Source organism: Cyprinodon tularosa, unplaced genomic scaffold (genome assembly GCF_016077235.1).
Source record: "Cyprinodon tularosa strain WSP-4 unplaced genomic scaffold, ASM1607723v1 ctg377, whole genome shotgun sequence".
NCBI classification, from domain to species: Eukaryota; Metazoa; Chordata; class Actinopteri; order Cyprinodontiformes; family Cyprinodontidae; genus Cyprinodon; species Cyprinodon tularosa.
Window position 1 is genome coordinate 255,497 of NW_024039093.1, and position 17,161 is coordinate 272,657.

Consider the following 17,161-nt stretch of genomic DNA (forward strand, 5'->3'; position numbering starts at 1 on the left):
GGGAAAAAACAGATATGGCTTCTTCTTAAGTTTGGTTAAAAATAAACAAGCCTTTTAATGCTGCATACATCAGTTTCCCAACCTTTTTTTTTTTTTGACTTGTGTTCCCCCATGGGCAGTCAAAATTACTGATGATTGTTCAAAGGTGGAACGTACAATAACTGACATAAAGACTATTTAACTTAATCTTTCAATTTGAACATTTAATTTTTAAAATGTTATGCTTTCCATCTCAAATAATAATAATAAAAAAAAACAACATAAGCATGTTGCCTAGAAGTTAGTAATCGAAATAAATACAAAATAAAATCATATTATAAACCTGTATTAGTAATACTGAAGCTCCTATCAGTAATTTCCTTATGATCACATTTAAACTGGATTAATTGGGGAAAAAATGATAGCCAGACTGACTTAATTAGTTTTATTTTGTTTTCATTGAGTCACAGCAGAAGGTGAACTCGCAACATATCAGAAAAATGTACTTTTTGGTTGATAAAAGCTTGTTTAATTTTTCAGTTTAGTCCTCAGAAAGCAAAACAGATCCCAGCCCTATTTTATTTTACTACCTAAGAAATAAAATATTTTCATTTACCCTTTGCAATGCACTCGTGGACCACTAGGGGTACACGTACCTCAAGTTGGGAAACACTGCCATTTACGACAATGTTGAAACATCAAGTTAAGTTGAAAAAATAGTGTAACTTGAAACCACTAGGGGTGCTAGCCTTGTACAACCCCTGGCAAAAATGATGGAATCACCGGCCCTGGCAGATGTAGAAAAAAAGCCGATCACAGACATGAGATGTGCTGGTGAAGATTCTCAGTCATCCAGGTCATAGTCATTCCAAAAAAGTTGAAAAACAATCTACTGGACTTTTTTTTTCCAAGTTTGAAGACGATTCGCTTTCCATCCAGGAAGCTTTTTCAATTCAAAATGTCAGCTGACACAAAAATAAAGTCATTCCTAATGGCAACTGCCTGGTTTTAAGACACACTAAAAGAAATCTAGAAAAACTATGTGGTAGTCAGTAATGGTTACTTTTTTAGACCAAGCAAAGGTAAAACAATATGGAATCAATAAATTCTGAGGGGAAAAAAATGGAATCATGAAAAACCTAAGAATACTGAAACACTTAGACCTCGACTTTATTGGAACTAGCAGATAATAAAACCCGATGAGTGTTTAAGCAGTTAATGGTTTACATTTTCAGCTCTAATCTCAGGAATGTTCTAGATTATGGAATGAAAAAGAAGCCTAGAAAAGCTGGAAGTTTTTGAAATGAAATGAAAATGACTAGAAATCTAACCTGTCTCTTTCAGCCCATCCACATCCCCCATCAGAGCAACAGCATGCCGGCGGGGGGGATGGGGGTCCTTGGTGGTGGAGAAGGAGTGGGAGCGGGAGGAGTGGGTCCATTAGGGGGTGTTGGTGTGGGGGGGCTGGTCGGAGGGCCAGGAAGGGGGCGCCCCCTCAACCTAAAGATGAAGTTTGTCTGTGGTCAGTGCTGGCGGGAAGGACAGGTCAACGAGCCCGATAAGAACCTCAAGTACTGCACCGCCAAAGCTCGGCACAGGTACGGCTGCTCTCACGCCATCCAACCGCTTCTAACCGGTCTTTCTGTTCAAGCTAAAAGCGCTTCCACATTATTGACCTTGAAATGTCTTTGTCCTTCTGCAGCTGGACGAAGGAACGCAGAGTCCTCCTGGTGAAATCATTTGAGAAGAAGAAGTGGGTGGTTGTCCGACCTCTGCCCTTTTCACGCTCCTACCCACAGCAATACGACGTGAGTTCATTTTCGGAGCTGTGTGCGTCTGTGCTGTTCTTTGATTCAGTTTACAAGGGCTGTGGTTTCGTTATATATGTAATATTTATTAATAATAAATTATGAACATTTGAGAAAAAATAAGAATTTTTGAATCTACATCTGCTCAAAAATAAAATTAAGGGGTAATTTTTTAGTGAAACCACTAGTCTTATTTTAGTAGAAATAGGTTCTATACGTTAGCCTAAATCTAAAACATGCAGAAGAACTTTTTCCTTGGCCTAGAAACACAGTTTTAGATAAAAATAATAATAATAATAAAAATGCAATCCTGAAATTAATCCTTGTAAAAGTTTTCTCTGATTCTGTTGTATAAGTTATTGATTTTTTTTTGCAATCATTTAAGTTATTTATTTTTGATCATTTTAGTTATTTTTTTTTAGTATTCAGTTTTTTTAGATATTTTTTGAAAACAATTTTTTTTGAGTTTTACAAAATGTATTCTTATCAAATTGAGTTTTATGAATCACTGGAGGAACGATGATGAATTTCTATTGATCTTCACTGACGTTGGCAACAAAATTATTCAATCGTTGTTATCTGTGAAATCATCACTTTAGGTTAGCGTTGATGATGTCATCAGTGTGACAGAAATCAGGAAAGTAAACAATGGAGAGCAACATGTAAAGGAAGCCAGGGCGTAATCAGTGAGCTTTAATGTTTCTCTCCATTATCTGTCCGAATCTGCTCCGTGTTTCTTGAACATAAACAGAGGTGTTTTGGCTTGTTAAATCGGAAGCGACTGGCGTGCGGTGTTAAAGTCCATACGTTGCGTTCAATGGTCTCACGTAATTTAGCGGGTCAACCCAGCTCTGGTGTTCCCCCAGCATGCCCATCAGAGCTGAGGTGTGATTTTAACGCGGGTCGCGTAGCGCACGCCAGTGAGCTGTTCCCACTGCTGCTAAAAGCCCATTGTTCCCAGGTTTAAACAGGTTTTTCAGCCAGTGGGAAAGAGGTATTTCCTTACAATGATAATGAAACAGATTTCACTCCTAATGGTCCTTTTTTATAGCCTGACGTAGTCCTACTCAATTCTAGTCAGAATATGAGTCTGATACTGCTCCATAGAGCTGTGATTATGGGGCGTGTTTCGAACGAACCAGGAAAAAAAATGCCTCTGCACTCAATTGGATAGACCTACAACCAATAAGAGCAACGGAGTGCATGACGTATGTTAAGCGATGCATAGTTGTCAACAAAAATCAAAGCATGCAGTTGCACGCCTATAATAAGAAGATGAGCCTTGATCGCGTTTCTCTGTTCCTCTTTAAAATTAATTTGCTGTCGATATCTTCTAGAACAGACCTAATAGCAGAATCTACTCACCTCAACTCTCCAGCGGCAGCCATTGTTGTTGTCACCCAAGAGCGCTTTGGTCACGTGGTTGATTACGTTACTGTTGATCATCTGTCCATCATCGTATAAAGCCCGCCCTGACAATTTGATTGGATCGCCAGAGAGTGGGCGATCATACTCGCCCTACTATGGAGCAGAGCCAGACCGAACTTCCTGACCTCAAACCTTGTGGGCGGGACTAAGTTCGGAATGGCACCCAGGCTACCTTTTTTAGGGTTAACTTAAAAAGGAAAAACCCATGATTATTAAAAGATGGAAGCTGTGGGTTTTAATACACATTTTTCATTTTGAGGAGATTTCCGTCTCTCTCTGTAAGCCTTTGCTTTAATTGAAAAACAAAATCTCTTAAGAACGTTGAATCTCTGCTTCATCAGCCTGTGGTGGCAGAACACAGCAGGGGGCTCACAGATTCAGTCTAAGGGGGCCGTAAAAGGCCCCATGGCCACATTTTGGACACTCCTGTGGTAGATGTGATTTCCTATTGGTTCACTGAGCTGTTCTATCTGCTGACCTTAATGTTCACATAAATAAACTGTGTTTTGATAGGTATGTTTACATGTTACACTTGTTATATCGATGTAAAAAGGTTTTATTTTTCTGCAAATATGTGAAATATCACCCTCTTCTTTGCAAGTTTACAGAGCTGGATCTCTGACAAAATCTTAATAAAAGCAGTTTAAGCTTTAAGTGTCTTGGTGACACATGTTTAAAAAAAAAAAAGGTGGAACTTTTAATGCTGTCAGACTCAGTCTTTTTAGGATTAAACTAAATGCTTTAACATCTGGCAGAAGGATCCCTGTCCCTCTTTGTAAGTGAAGCTTTGTGTTTTGTGTGCGGAGCAGATGTGTGTGCATGTGATGAAGCAGAAGAAGTGCCACTACATTGGGAACTGCTCCTTTGCTCACAGCCTGGAGGAGCGGGACGTTTGGACATACATGAAGAACAACAACTGTGAGTTAAAAGTTCTTCTGTCAGACTTGGAAGTCATTAAAAATGGTTGTCTGAGGTGTCCTTGGTATGTTTGGTGCAGACTAATGAGGTTCCAATTTTTTATTTAATGTATTTTGCAGCAAATCTTTGTGTTCAAAACTTCAGTTAAATATCAACTTGGTGCAGTAGCATCCACAAGGCAAAATGGGAGAGAATTATACCAAACGGGTCTGAATAATCTTTTGGGTTCATCTTTCCTGTAGATGATCGTTTGCAGCACATCTGCTCAGTGCAGACAGTCAAAAAAGACCCACAGCGTCTCAGCTGCTCTCCGCCTAACTGACAGGCAGAGGGAGAAGAGAAGATCTGTTGTGTTTTTGTAAAGTTAGAAAAAGAACTTGTCCAATATTGCCGTGGTAGTGTGGTAAATGAAGGCATGTAGGAATATGTTCTGTTGACCGTGAATCCAGGTGCGCATGGAAGGACTCTGCGTGGCTCACAGTCTGCTCAGGTCTGTGGGGTAAAACACTAGCATAGCATAGCCTGACGAAGGAAAGCTCCAGCTTTAGCTTCCTGAGGAAGCCAAAATGTTTTAGGTTTTACAAAAGATAATGGATTTTTGGCATGTGGTTGAAGAACAGGACCTGGAGGGAAATAAAGACGTCTGTTTTTTCCAGAGACTAGTGGTTCCCAACAGGGGGTACGTGTACCCCTAGTGGTCCGTGTGTGCATTGAAAGGGGTACATGAAAATATACTGGTGAAGATGTCATCCAGGTCATAGTCATTCCAGAAAACTTTAAAAACAATCCACTGGACTTTCTTTCAAAGTTTGAAGACGTTTCGCTTTAAAATGTCAGAATTAGTGTTGAATTGCTCAAACCGCCTATTTTATAAATAGACGGTTTGAGAGGGGCATGAAGGAAGCCATCCATGTTAAGAAAGAAAAACCAACCTTAAACAGAGGGGGTGGACTCCGATTCCAGCTTTCAAAAACCTACAAAGCAGTAATTGAATTGATTCCTTCCTTTATCAACGTAACCCCAACCCCTTTACATCGGAACAGAAGACCTCGCCTATTCAGCCAGGCCAACAATTCCTTTTAACAACACCCGTTTCAGAGACGTAAACAGGTATGAGGCAGAGATGGGGACTTGAGTTTGTGACTCGTACTCGAGTCGCACTTAAGTCGCATATTTAATGACTTCAGACTCGACTTAGACTTGCATTTAAAGGACTTCAGACTCGACTGAGACTCGTGATTTCCGACTTTCCGACAATATTTTATTCCAGTGTAAAAACACTTATTCAAGTGTTTTTTGTTTTACTAACTTGACTGATCGCCGTTCGCCTTACCCGCACACAGAAGAAATCTCAAAGACCCAAACCGTGAAGCACTCAAGTTCAAGTGTTTTATTTATACAAAAAACCACAGCAAAAGTGGCATAATAAAACAGTCCTTTTCTTCTCCTGATAAAACCTAAAATTCAAGAGTTTTCCTTAAAAAACAGAGGCTGGAAGTTGGGCTCCGCTTGTTATGCTGCTTCTGGTGCGAGTGATCGGCCTGGAGCACCCACTGGCTGATCCACAGACTCTGCGGCGCTCCAGCACTGTTCCACTCCCTGGTGTGCCACACCCCTTTCCAGACCAATCCAGCTAAAAAGAGAAGCAAGGAGAACGCCAGCATCCACGCGCCAAAACCCCGTCGGAAGATATATTCCTGTTTATGCGGCAGCGCGTCCGTCTCTGTCACCTGCAGATTCCGTTCTCCTTTCCTTCAGACTCCTTTTATGTCGGCTTTAATCAGCCCTTGCTCACACCTGAGCGCAGCAATTACGCAGCGCAATTAATGCACTCCGCCTCCTCAGACAACTACTTCAGTCCAGTGCGCATGGATTGTCACAAGGGAAAAACAAACCAAAACAACCCAACATGCAGGAAAAATTCAAAAGTCTAAAATAAAGGAAAACAATCATATAAAAAAGAAACATCAAAACATGCAAATCTCAAGAAGAAAATACAAAGAAAAGCAAATCATATCTTCCTCTCCAAACATGCAAAGCATAAAACTAACATTAAAATGAAAGAAAACCATAAATCATATTTTTCCCTGTGCAACACACTGACGTCACTGACGCAACAGTACGTGGACGGCAGGATTGTGATTGTTTTTTTTTTTTTTCACAGTCCTCATTTTCAATAAAAGAGCAGACATTTACTGCTAAAACTAGAAAAGGTTGTAACCACAAATGTCAGGTAAATACTGTAAGAAAATGCAAAATTTATCTGGAAAAAATTTTTGCGTGTGCTTTTTTTAATTGTATTTTTCATTTAGCAGTTCAAGATAATGATAATTCCATAGATATAATAGCGACCTTTAAGCTATACCGTCTCAGTGACGGAGATGAAAACACAAGGAGAAACAAGCAAGCACGCAAATTATTGCACTTTTTTAAATTAATCAAGTGATTAGAATTTTTTGTGCGATTAATTGATTATTGCGACAGGCCTTCTCAAGACTTGAGACTTGACTTGGACTTGCAAAAAATTACTTGTGAACATGTCTGGTATGAGGTATTGCAGGCTGACAAATGAAGCAAAACGACCTCAATTCCAAATGAGTGGACCAGCACGTCTGCTTTAATTTGCATGTTTTTGAATTGAAAAAGCTTCCTGGATGGGAAGCAGAAGTCTTCAAACTTGGAAACAAAGTCCAGTGGATTTTATTTTGTCATCACATCTGGTTCCCACAACTGATCAAAGCAGCTTAGGTGTCATGAGTGATAAAAACAAAGTAAAACAAATGGAGTCATTCTGACTATCATTTTTGTTCAGTATATTGTTCCCAATTCCTCAAATTTATATGTGGTTACAGAGGAGCTCCAGTTTTATAAATAAAGGTTTATAGGATTATTTTATTTTGTGTTTACTTTGATTCTTTACTAACTTCTGGGTAATGTATTTGTTTTTTTATTTGAGTTGGAAAGACTAAAAGGTCTAAGACTGAAATACTCAAATTAAAAGATTAAGTAAAATAGATTTTATTTTATTATCAGTTATTTTACCTTCCTCTTTTGAGCAGTCGTCAGTACTTTTGACTGAAATGTGGACTCATGGTAAGACAAAATGCCCAACAAGTAAAAAAAAAAAAAAAAAAAAAGGTTGGGAAACGCTGTGTTAATCCCTGAACACACCGGTTACTTCAACTTTTTAATCTCAGATCCAATTTTTTTCCATGTCACACTGACCGCATATAGAGAGGCTCCAACTAGGCAGGGTGAACAGATCTGAGCAGATTCTTTTCACTTCTGTCTCTTTATCAGACATTTCATCTGAATAGAGCATCCTCTTTATTCAGATGGCAATGAAATCCCTTTTATCTTGGGTTTGGTTTGAATAAGAACTGTTGTTTAGGTCATTGTTTTTTACTGAGGCAAAAAAGTTAAGAAAATTTTCTTTAATTTGAATAACGACAGTAGTTATTTAACCTGTAAGCATTACTAAAATTACTCACAACAAAAGATAAAGTATCCACTTCAGTGGAAGCTTGCAGTCGTTTTTGTTTTGGAAAAAATGTGACGGTATAAAAAAGTTTGATTAATTGTATTCCTCTCAAATTGCCTTTTCCTGATTAGATTTTCTTAACTTCTGAGGGGCGGCTTTCCTCTAGAGTGAAAATGGGAAGAAGCATTTCTATTGGTCTGCATTCATGTTGGCAACAATATTTTTAGTGGTCAAGAGCGAGAGTTCGGATTGGGCTGGAGGCCAGGAAGAGAATGAAAAGAATGCAAATCATGAGAAAACAGCAGCTAATCAAAATTAATTTTCTGAATTTGATATTTTGCAGTTTGCCATTTCCAAACATGTTTTTTGCTGCAACAATAGTGGAACAAAATTCACCCCATAGCCCAGTTAAAAAACATACATTAAACATACAATGAATTTATTACTTAGTTTGTTTTTTTACTTAAAATACCTTTTTTTTTCTTCAAATACAAAAGATTTGTTTGTTATTTTGACAAATTAAATGATGCACATGTCAGGTTTTCCCTAAATCCACTCTAATTGATTTAAACTCCTGTCAACAGCAAGAAAAGGAACTTCTTCTTTCCAATGAAAATGAATTGAAACCCATTGTGTTTTAAAGGTCTTAATCTTGGATATATATATATATTTTTTGCAGTGAGAGACATGCAGCAGATGTATGAGCTGTGGCTCCAGCTTACCAATCAGAACAGACGGACGGAAAGCTCCGCTGTGACCCCGCCTCCTGACGACAAGCAGGTCACCATCACAGCCGATTACACAGAAAACCTGGTGAGTGGTTTATAGCACTCAGAAGGATATCATAGATTGAACTAAAGTTGAATTCTGTCTTGTCTTTAGAAATTAGACATAAAAATATTTATAATCTATTTTCCAGCTTTCCTGGTCTGAGTGGTTAATTTTTTATACTTGTAGCAGAGGAGACGTCACAAAGAGTGAGCTTACAGTATAACAGCACTCAGCTATTAGTTTAACACAAACCAAATTACTTCCTCAATCACCAACATAGATGATTAATTTCTCTCCATAATTAGCTCAGCCAGCGGCACAGACACAGCCTCAGTGTGGTTTCCCTGGAGAAAAGTCAGCGAGTGTTTTAATCCGAATAGATCACAGTCGGTCAAAGCTGGAAACCCTAATTAGGAAACATCAAGTTAAGGAAACCCTAGTCTATAACGTGGCTTTCTATGCAGTTTAATTGGGTCCATTATTGATTGGAAAAATCCAAAACCTCATGAAGCAGACAGTCAAATTGAAGATGTATGTTTGTGTCAAACAAATTTGATTTAGCCCCTTAAGCCCGACGGGCCTGTTACCGGGCGCAGTTGACACCAGTTGATGTTTATCTGTTTATAGAAATGACCAAAAACACAGTCACATGGTGTTTCATCCACACTCGTTTCATGTTCAATGGGGCTTTAAAATGTATAAAACATCTTTTAAAATATTTATTCCCAAATACTTTTTGTTTTATAGCTGTGTAAACAAATAAAATGAGATTTAAAATTCCACCTTAAATGCGTGACTCTGGGGGAATAATGCAACAGCAGGTATTAGTTTTTAGCCACACCCCTAATGGCCGGCATTATTGGAAACTACAGGCTTAGACCTTTCCAAGGAGGGGTCACAGGTAATTATGTGACCATTTCAGGTGATGCAACCGGCATGCGTTACATAAGCTTGCTCTGTTATTCTTATTTTCTACTCAGTTTGTTGATATTCTTGGTAAATCTCAATGAAACAACGGCTAAATCTTAAGAGCAAAGGCTTTGTCTTATGCCGAAAGTCTCCATTAATGTAAATCAGCATATCTGTCTGGCCAGATTTCCTTTTATGAGTGGAAAAAGTGCATTTTTGCATAATTTGGCCACTTTTGGCAAAAATCACATTTCCTCCCAGCACACTGCCCACTAAAACCTTTGTGGAACAAAGATGCTCCAACTTCAGTCCAAATGTGTTTGAGTTATAGTCAAGATGTGGATGTTTAAAGTCTGAGGGTTGATCCAGATTTTCATGATGTTTTGCAGTATTTATTTTGGAAAAATGTTTGGCGAAGCTAAAGATTTTTCATTATTTCCTGGTTTAATCACCTACAAATCGGACATGGTGACGTTTGAAATAGTATATCCACCTGAAAAATATTCCTCGATGCCTTTCTGTTACACAAAAACAAACAATTGTATTTCTAATTTATAGTTTGGGTGCTGTACTTTCTTTAATTCAAATATGTAATTTAAGGCAGAATTTGCTTCTAAGACCCTCTGGCTTAAGGGGTTAATAAAATGTAATCAGCTTTTACCTTAAATTCCTGATCCAGCGATGTAGTTTCCTATTTTCTATTTACCTGTAAATAGTGTTTACAGGAATTTTTGTCTGTAGATTCAGGGGAAATGCCACCTTTTTTTTTTTTTTGCTATACTTTAGTACTATAAGTACTATTTACTATACTATTTATACTATACTTTACTATAGTAAATAATACTATTTAGTACTATTTACTATATAGAAGTGATCACATGACATTAAAATGATTTAATTGAAGAAGAGAATAGATGCATCTTATTCAAAGAAGAAACTTGTTACACCAGAGACCTTTTGAGCCTTTTGGCCTGCAAAACTTGGCAACTTCCTTTGGTGTAGTTGGTTCATTTCTCTTCCTTTTTTAAGATGTTTTTTTATGTGTCATTCCAGGGAGGCCAACATCTGTCCGATGGTGATGACCTCTGATTGTTACTCTCTGTAAACACATCGGATCATTGCAGACAGAGATGGAGGCGAGTCAACCAAGACCGGTTGCAGTCGAAACGCCGATCATCATCCTCCCCTGTCCCCGGCGAGCTGCGAGAAAGCAGACGGGCGCTCAAGATGTTTGAACCCCATGATCACATATTCATCCACTTAAATCTTTACACACAACACACAGACCCACAGGCACTGCTCATCACTAAGAGAAGGCTTTTTAAGTAAGAACTAAAAAATTAGTTTTAGTCATTCTGCAGGAATTTTACAGTTTACTCCCCTGATACTCTGAGTCTGTGTCCCCCTGCCGCCTCTTTTCTTCTTCTTAGCACTCAAGCGATTCACACCAGGACACGCTGGTCGCTGTCCAGAAATTTGCCACAACAGTTAAAGACATCACGCTCTTATTTTTGATGCTGAAACGTTACGAGAGCCGAAAATTGCCAAGCTTCCCAGTGCTTCCAAATTCAGCTAGAAACCGTGGAAACTGTAAAAGCGCTGGAAAAAGAGGTTTCAGGTGGACACGCCTCATCAAACTATCAACCAAATCCTACTCTTCCCTTTACAGGAATCATGAAAACTGATTTGAGTTTCAGCGTTTTTGGTTTTGTTTTTTTTTGTTTTTGTTTGTTTTTTTTTTCCCTCGGGGAGTTACACTTCTTTGTTATATCTGCCATATTGGTAGAAAGTTTTGAATGTAAAGCCTGAACAGGCCTTCAAAACAAGGAAGTGAGTTGTTTAAGATGTTAATGTTGTAGAATGTATGCAGATATCACTCACCTGCCCTGAAATCGGGTGACATGTTAGCTCCATACCAGCTGCTCCTGCAGCGGATCGTCGCCCAGAGCCAAAGCTAAGACCCGTATCAGTTTGACAGACAAGCGAAAGAAAATGACTGAGAAGTTTTAAAGATATCGGTTTCTTTAAGAAAACTTAAAATGTGAATATAACTGAGGTCGGTATAGGAGGAACACAGAAAAGTCACTAATTCAAAATAGTTGATTGTATGAAGAGGAATTTGTTCCAATGTTATTGAAAGAAAGAAGATGTTTCAGAAAAGGAAAAACTTCAACAAAAAGGTTTTAAGAGTAATTCATACCTTGTAAGCAAAGGTTTAGCCAATATTTTTAGTTTGCTATTTTTTTTTTTTTAATCTTTTCGATATTTTTGCGGAAGACTTAGTTTTATAACTGGCATTCTTTTCAAATCTCATTTAGATTTCACGCTCTTCACTTCTGGGTAAAGCAGCTTTTCTATTGGTCTGCGAATGTAACCAATAGAAATCAGTCTGCTGTGCGTTGCCATTAGCAACGACAATTCTATTGGTCCATGGGGACACCACCAAAATGTAGAGGCTGAGATCTGTAAAGAATGCAATAAAACTGGATCCCAAATAAGATCTTTTTTTTTAATAATGTGGAGAAAAAAAAGACTGAAACCATGAAACTTAAAGAATTTTTTTTTTTTCAGATAATAAAATTTAAAAAATAAATAAATCTGATTAAATTATTTGGAAAAAAAAAAGCAAACTAGAAATATTGTTTAAGTTTTTGAATATACTTTATAAATAGAAAACAAAAAAGCAATTTCTCAGATTTTTTTTTTATTTTTTTTATGTGTTCTTTGTTTTTAATAATATTGGAACAAATTTCTCTCCGTACTTGGCGTTAGCCTTAGGCTGGAAAAACTTGGGCTACACATAAAACACAATGACAGATGTCTCAATATATAAAGATGATTATTTTTATGTTTGTTGGTAAAAAGTTAAAATATTATTAGACGTTCTAGTTCAGCCTCAAGTGTTCAGAAACTTTCTCCTGCAACCATCAGTTAGAAATTTTACGTTCTTGATCCGACCCAAATAGTCGGTCCCTGTTAGGTCAGAGGGGGGCCTCCGGATCAGTCTTCTTCACCTTCTGGCCCCGAGACATGGACGGATTCACACCGCATAACGTGCCTAAAAGATAAAAAACACACTATCATGTGACACAAACACCCATGCAGAAACGCACATACACCCCACAAAAAAAAAACCAGACAGGAAACACGTTGCCATCTTATTTTAGCCTTTTAAAGTAGACCTGAGAAATCATGAGCGTATGTCTTTATTCAGTGACACGCATATTATACATACATATAATATACATACATACTAATGATAAATGATAACTTAGCAGTTAAGCTTAATAAATATATATAACCTGGAAACTTGTATTGATTACATAGATAAACTTCTTGTTATTGAGGTTTTGCTATATGACATGTATCGCTTAATTAGATGATTATAGTATCTTTTTTTTATTATGATTTTATTTTAAGATTTTCTTTTCAGTAAGTGTGGGTTGTTCCAGACAGGGTGGATGGACCAGATTTCAAAATAAAAGCATAGATGGTTTACACTGCGACTAGAGATCAAGAGATCACGTAACTTTATTTTGATATCTATATATAATATAAATAATTAGTATAAAAGTTGATTTCAGAACGAAATAAACTGATTGTGGAGATTTGGTTTAAGGGTTAAAGTTGAAAGATGAGGGCAGGTTCATGTGGGAGGAACATGTTAGTTGTTTATCCGGCCTTTGTCTGGAACAGCCCAGGTGTTAGCTTCTTTAAGAGATCGTATTACTATCACTCCTAGTATTCTGATGAATATGATGACTATAATTATTGCTATCTATTGACTATTCCTATTTTTCTTCTATATGCTATTGATATATGTATGTTAATTGCAATGTATACCTTTCTCTTTATATATGTATCCATGTACGAATATAATTGACAGTAATTGCGCCTCAGTGTGCTGATGGACACAGAGGCTTGTATACTCCCACATAGCGCCTTATTCATTATACTACACCTATAAGATACATACATAGCCCTATTGTATAATCGTACTCACTATAAGCAGTATATGATACCTGATAACCTATGATGATACTTAGACATCCTTTATGAGGTGTTTTAGATAAGAAACAGTGGCCTGTCTTCATTTCTTTTCTCTGTGGCTGTGAAATATGTGCGGTGATCAGAAATAGATTTTTTCTTTCAAAGTTAAAAAGCTCTGAGCCACGCCCCCCAAACGCTCCTCATCTTCTTATTTCAGCTCCACTTCATTTGTTTAATGCCACTTCCCGCCGTAGCGGTGAGCAGGAACTTTGCCAACGGTCATCTTAAAGTCCCAGTAGTTGAATTAAAAAAAGAAATGTAATGCATTGTCTGTGTGACAGTACAGGAAGTTTTGTTTTGGATCTAAGTTTAAATTTCAACCTTTTTTTAAAAAAAAAAGAGAGAGAAAAAAAAGCTAATAAAAACTAAAAATGAAGCTGAGTGTTCTCTGCTATCTTGGTGAAATGCCTGAAATGATTGCACAAGTGATACTCTGGACGTCACTCGTGTCTCATTCTGAGTGTGATGTTATTTTTGAAGGCGTGTGGATTATGACAAACTTTTAACCCTTTATAAGGCACTCTGTTAAGCTAAAGTATTATTGGAATCCAGGACAAGACTTTACCTTTGCAACATTAAAAAAAATATGGATATTTTGATGGCAAAAACGTATATCAATGTAATAACAACAAACGGCAAGCTGCCTGAATATTTTAATAAAAACAACAAAAGTGCCTCTATAAGAAATTTGTGAAAAACACAAGAGTAAAAAAGCTTTTTTTTGTTGTTGTTGTTGAGCATAACCTTAGAGGCATTAATGCTGATACTGGCACTTACATTAGGGCTCATCTAATTGATTAAACACCAAAATAAGATGTACAGCCATGTAGCAGCATCTTTGCTGAACGGATGATATAGATCTTGTGCTTCTAGACCTCACTGAGGGACGGGGGGGCTCCATTTGTAAGGGGTATGCAAGTGATTAAAAACAGGCGTGTTGATGGAAGTTTTCTAATTCTTCGTTCTTAGCCTGCTCCCTGTCAAAATCTGTTTCGGGGAAATTTTAAATGTTCTGGTTTATTCTAACAAAAAGCTTCTATATTCTGGTTCGACGATCAGTTCTGGTTCACACGCCTCACTGCTGTCAAATTACACAGATTCACTTCTCCACATGTGACTCAATAGCCTCTTCGTCGCATTCCTCTCCCTCTGGTTCTCTGCACCAACAAGCACCTCTAAGCCAAGAAACACGTTCTTCGGCTGGTTATCAGGGTAATTTAGTCGCTTTTGTGTAAAACTTAACTGAAGAAAACAGGATGTAAGAAGGTGGGGAGGTGAAGAAATTTTTTTTTTCCTTTTTGAAGATAAAAAGACATTGACGCACTCCAGAACTGTCATCTCTGTCTAATCTAGATGTGAATGAATGGATTAACTTAGTGGTGCATAACTGTGAAGTAAAAGGAAAAAATAACTGCTTTGTTTTTCTTTTTATTAGATAAATCTAAAAAATATTCCATCCTTGGCTGCAAAGGTTAATAATGATTATCCTTTAAGACCTTTTAGATCTGGACTTTGCTCCGTTGTGAGACAGGAATGTGCTGAAAGTGGGAAACATCTAAAACATGCAGGGTAGGGTTGGAAAAACACTGGTTTATGATCACTGTGCTGCTAAAAGAATCTCCACTGCTTTTCTGCATCTACTGAAGGAGAAAATAATCCGACAGTATGAGGCCCTGGTGTTTGGTGTCTTCTGCTTGGGCTGCAGGGTTTTTTTTGTTTTGTTTTTTCCCACTTTTTTAATTTCTTTTGAAAAAGTTATATATGTTAATTGTTATTGCAGTCTGATGGCGAGGGTGCTAGAGGCTCCATGATTTTCATGTTTTATTGTTTGCTTCTTGGCTGATTGATGCTCTCCTTGCCCAGCATGATGGGCCTCGATAAATGTTTTCACAGATGTGGATTCATGCTGACCTAACCTTTACTTTCATAGACCTTTCACTAATTAAGTGACCCCTGATGGAGGTCAGTTGGGATTTAATTTAGGGGAATCGGTGTAAAGATGGCTGAAATTTAAAAAAAGGAATACTCGGAATGAAAGTTTGAAAACTTTTCCAATTAAATTGTCGTTTTGAGAGTAACTTTGATCTTTTCTTTGATTGAATTTTTTTGGAAAAAAATTCTAATTTTCATTTTTTTTTTTAAAGTAGATTTCTTTTTTTTTTTTTTTTTTTACAAACCTCATTGTTTCACATAACACTTTTCTATAGTGTAGTATATATGGTATAGTGGAGGATGTTCTTTTTCTGGGTGGATCATCTCAATAAGTGGTCCTCTTAATTGTCAATCATTCTTGTGATATGTTTACATAAGACCGTCCTACGTCCCTGTCCCCATTTTAGCTTACTGGCGGTGAGTGACAGTGGGAAAAAAGCTTTTTTATGACTGATGCAAACAGCAACTTTTAAACAGAACCGTGCACGAGGAGTAACTGGCTCGTGCACGCTTTTAATCGGTGTTCCCTCTCAGGAGCGGTGTTCTGTCAGATGAGCATACCCGGTCAGACCAATACCCATTTATCTCTTCAGTTCTGCATGAAAAGTATACTTTAAAATACCTCAACAGCCATGTATCCAATTAATCATGTACCAAAAAATTATTTAATTAATCTTTAAAGCGTATGGTGATCTGACCTTAAATATTTTTTGTTTTTGTACCTGACTAAAGGGATACATGCAAATCTGAGGCCTTGCACGTGTGTATTGACTATAGGTCATACAGAACAGTGGGCACAGGGCCGTGCATGTGCATTTTTGTGTAAAGGACGGCTTATTTCAAAAAGTTCCAGAAGATCGAAGGCTGATCAATAGAAGTGCATCACTCCAGAGGAAATCCCGCCCTGAGAAGTCAAGAAAATGTTTTCTTTAAAATGCAATTTAAATAGAATGTAAGTCATAAAGCTAAATATATGTAGCCTATATTATTTTTATATTTATTTAATGTGAAACAACTGTTTATTCTGATAACGTATTCTACAAACTGATTTTTTTTTTTTTTTTTTACAAGACAATTATTCTGCCAAATATTTCTGCAGGTGTAAGCTTGAGTGTATGTACCCTGTCTGAACCCGCTCTGTAAGCTGTAGGAGTCAAATTTAGCCTGGAGGAGTTTGAACCTCTGTTTCTGCCTGTAAACATGGAGACCTTTACAACACTACATTGATCAGTATAATCCCGACAGGAGCCTTGATTGAAAAGGGTTGATCTAGTCCAGGGGTCTGCAACCTGCGGCTCTGGAGCCACATATGGCTCTTTGGACCCTCTCCACCGGCTCTTAATACTGGCTAAAATGTATATAAAGAGCTAAATAATTTACTATAATATATACCGGTATCAATAGCTTTAGCGTTTTTTATAAGATGGAAGAGAATGAGTTTAAAAGAACCAGAAATATATTTTCAGAGACATTTTTCTATGAATTAGCTTGAAAACTATATGTTTTAACATTAAAAATAGATGAATTGATTGTCTGAGATGGCAACAACTAATTTCCTATACAAGCTTTTAAAAAGAAGGTTTTCTAGAAAAAATCATGGTATTATTTGCGGCTCTAAACAACTTTTATTTGGTCGTACTCTGGGCAAAACGGCTCTTTGGATATGAAAGGTTGCAGACCCCTGATCTAGTCAGTGGTTTTTGCCCCTATGGTGTTCTAATCCATGCACTATCCCAGTTACCTTGGTTACCCCCACAAAGCTAAAACAATCGCAGCTTAATTTACATGTCCAGTTTTGATTAGAGATTACTCTTTATAAACAATCTGTAAGATATTAGTTGTTCTTCTTTTGCATATTCTGTTAATTACCAGCTTTATTGCGGGA

At 37.4% G+C, this 17,161-nt stretch overlaps 1 protein-coding gene across 1 annotated transcript in view; it reads left to right on the forward strand.

Moving 5' to 3' along the window:
- zc3h7bb (zinc finger CCCH-type containing 7Bb) overlaps positions 1–13,683 on the forward strand; it is a 28,056-nt gene extending 14,373 nt beyond the window's left edge. The window contains exons 17-21 of the mRNA XM_038296771.1: positions 1,324–1,577; positions 1,682–1,787; positions 4,025–4,133; positions 8,294–8,427; positions 10,348–13,683. Coding sequence (XP_038152699.1) covers positions 1,324–1,577; positions 1,682–1,787; positions 4,025–4,133; positions 8,294–8,427; positions 10,348–10,383 — 639 coding nt within the window. The 3' untranslated portion in view covers positions 10,384–13,683. The remainder of the gene's footprint in view (positions 1–1,323; positions 1,578–1,681; positions 1,788–4,024; positions 4,134–8,293; positions 8,428–10,347) is intronic.
- The last annotated feature ends 3,478 nt before the right edge of the window (positions 13,684–17,161 follow it).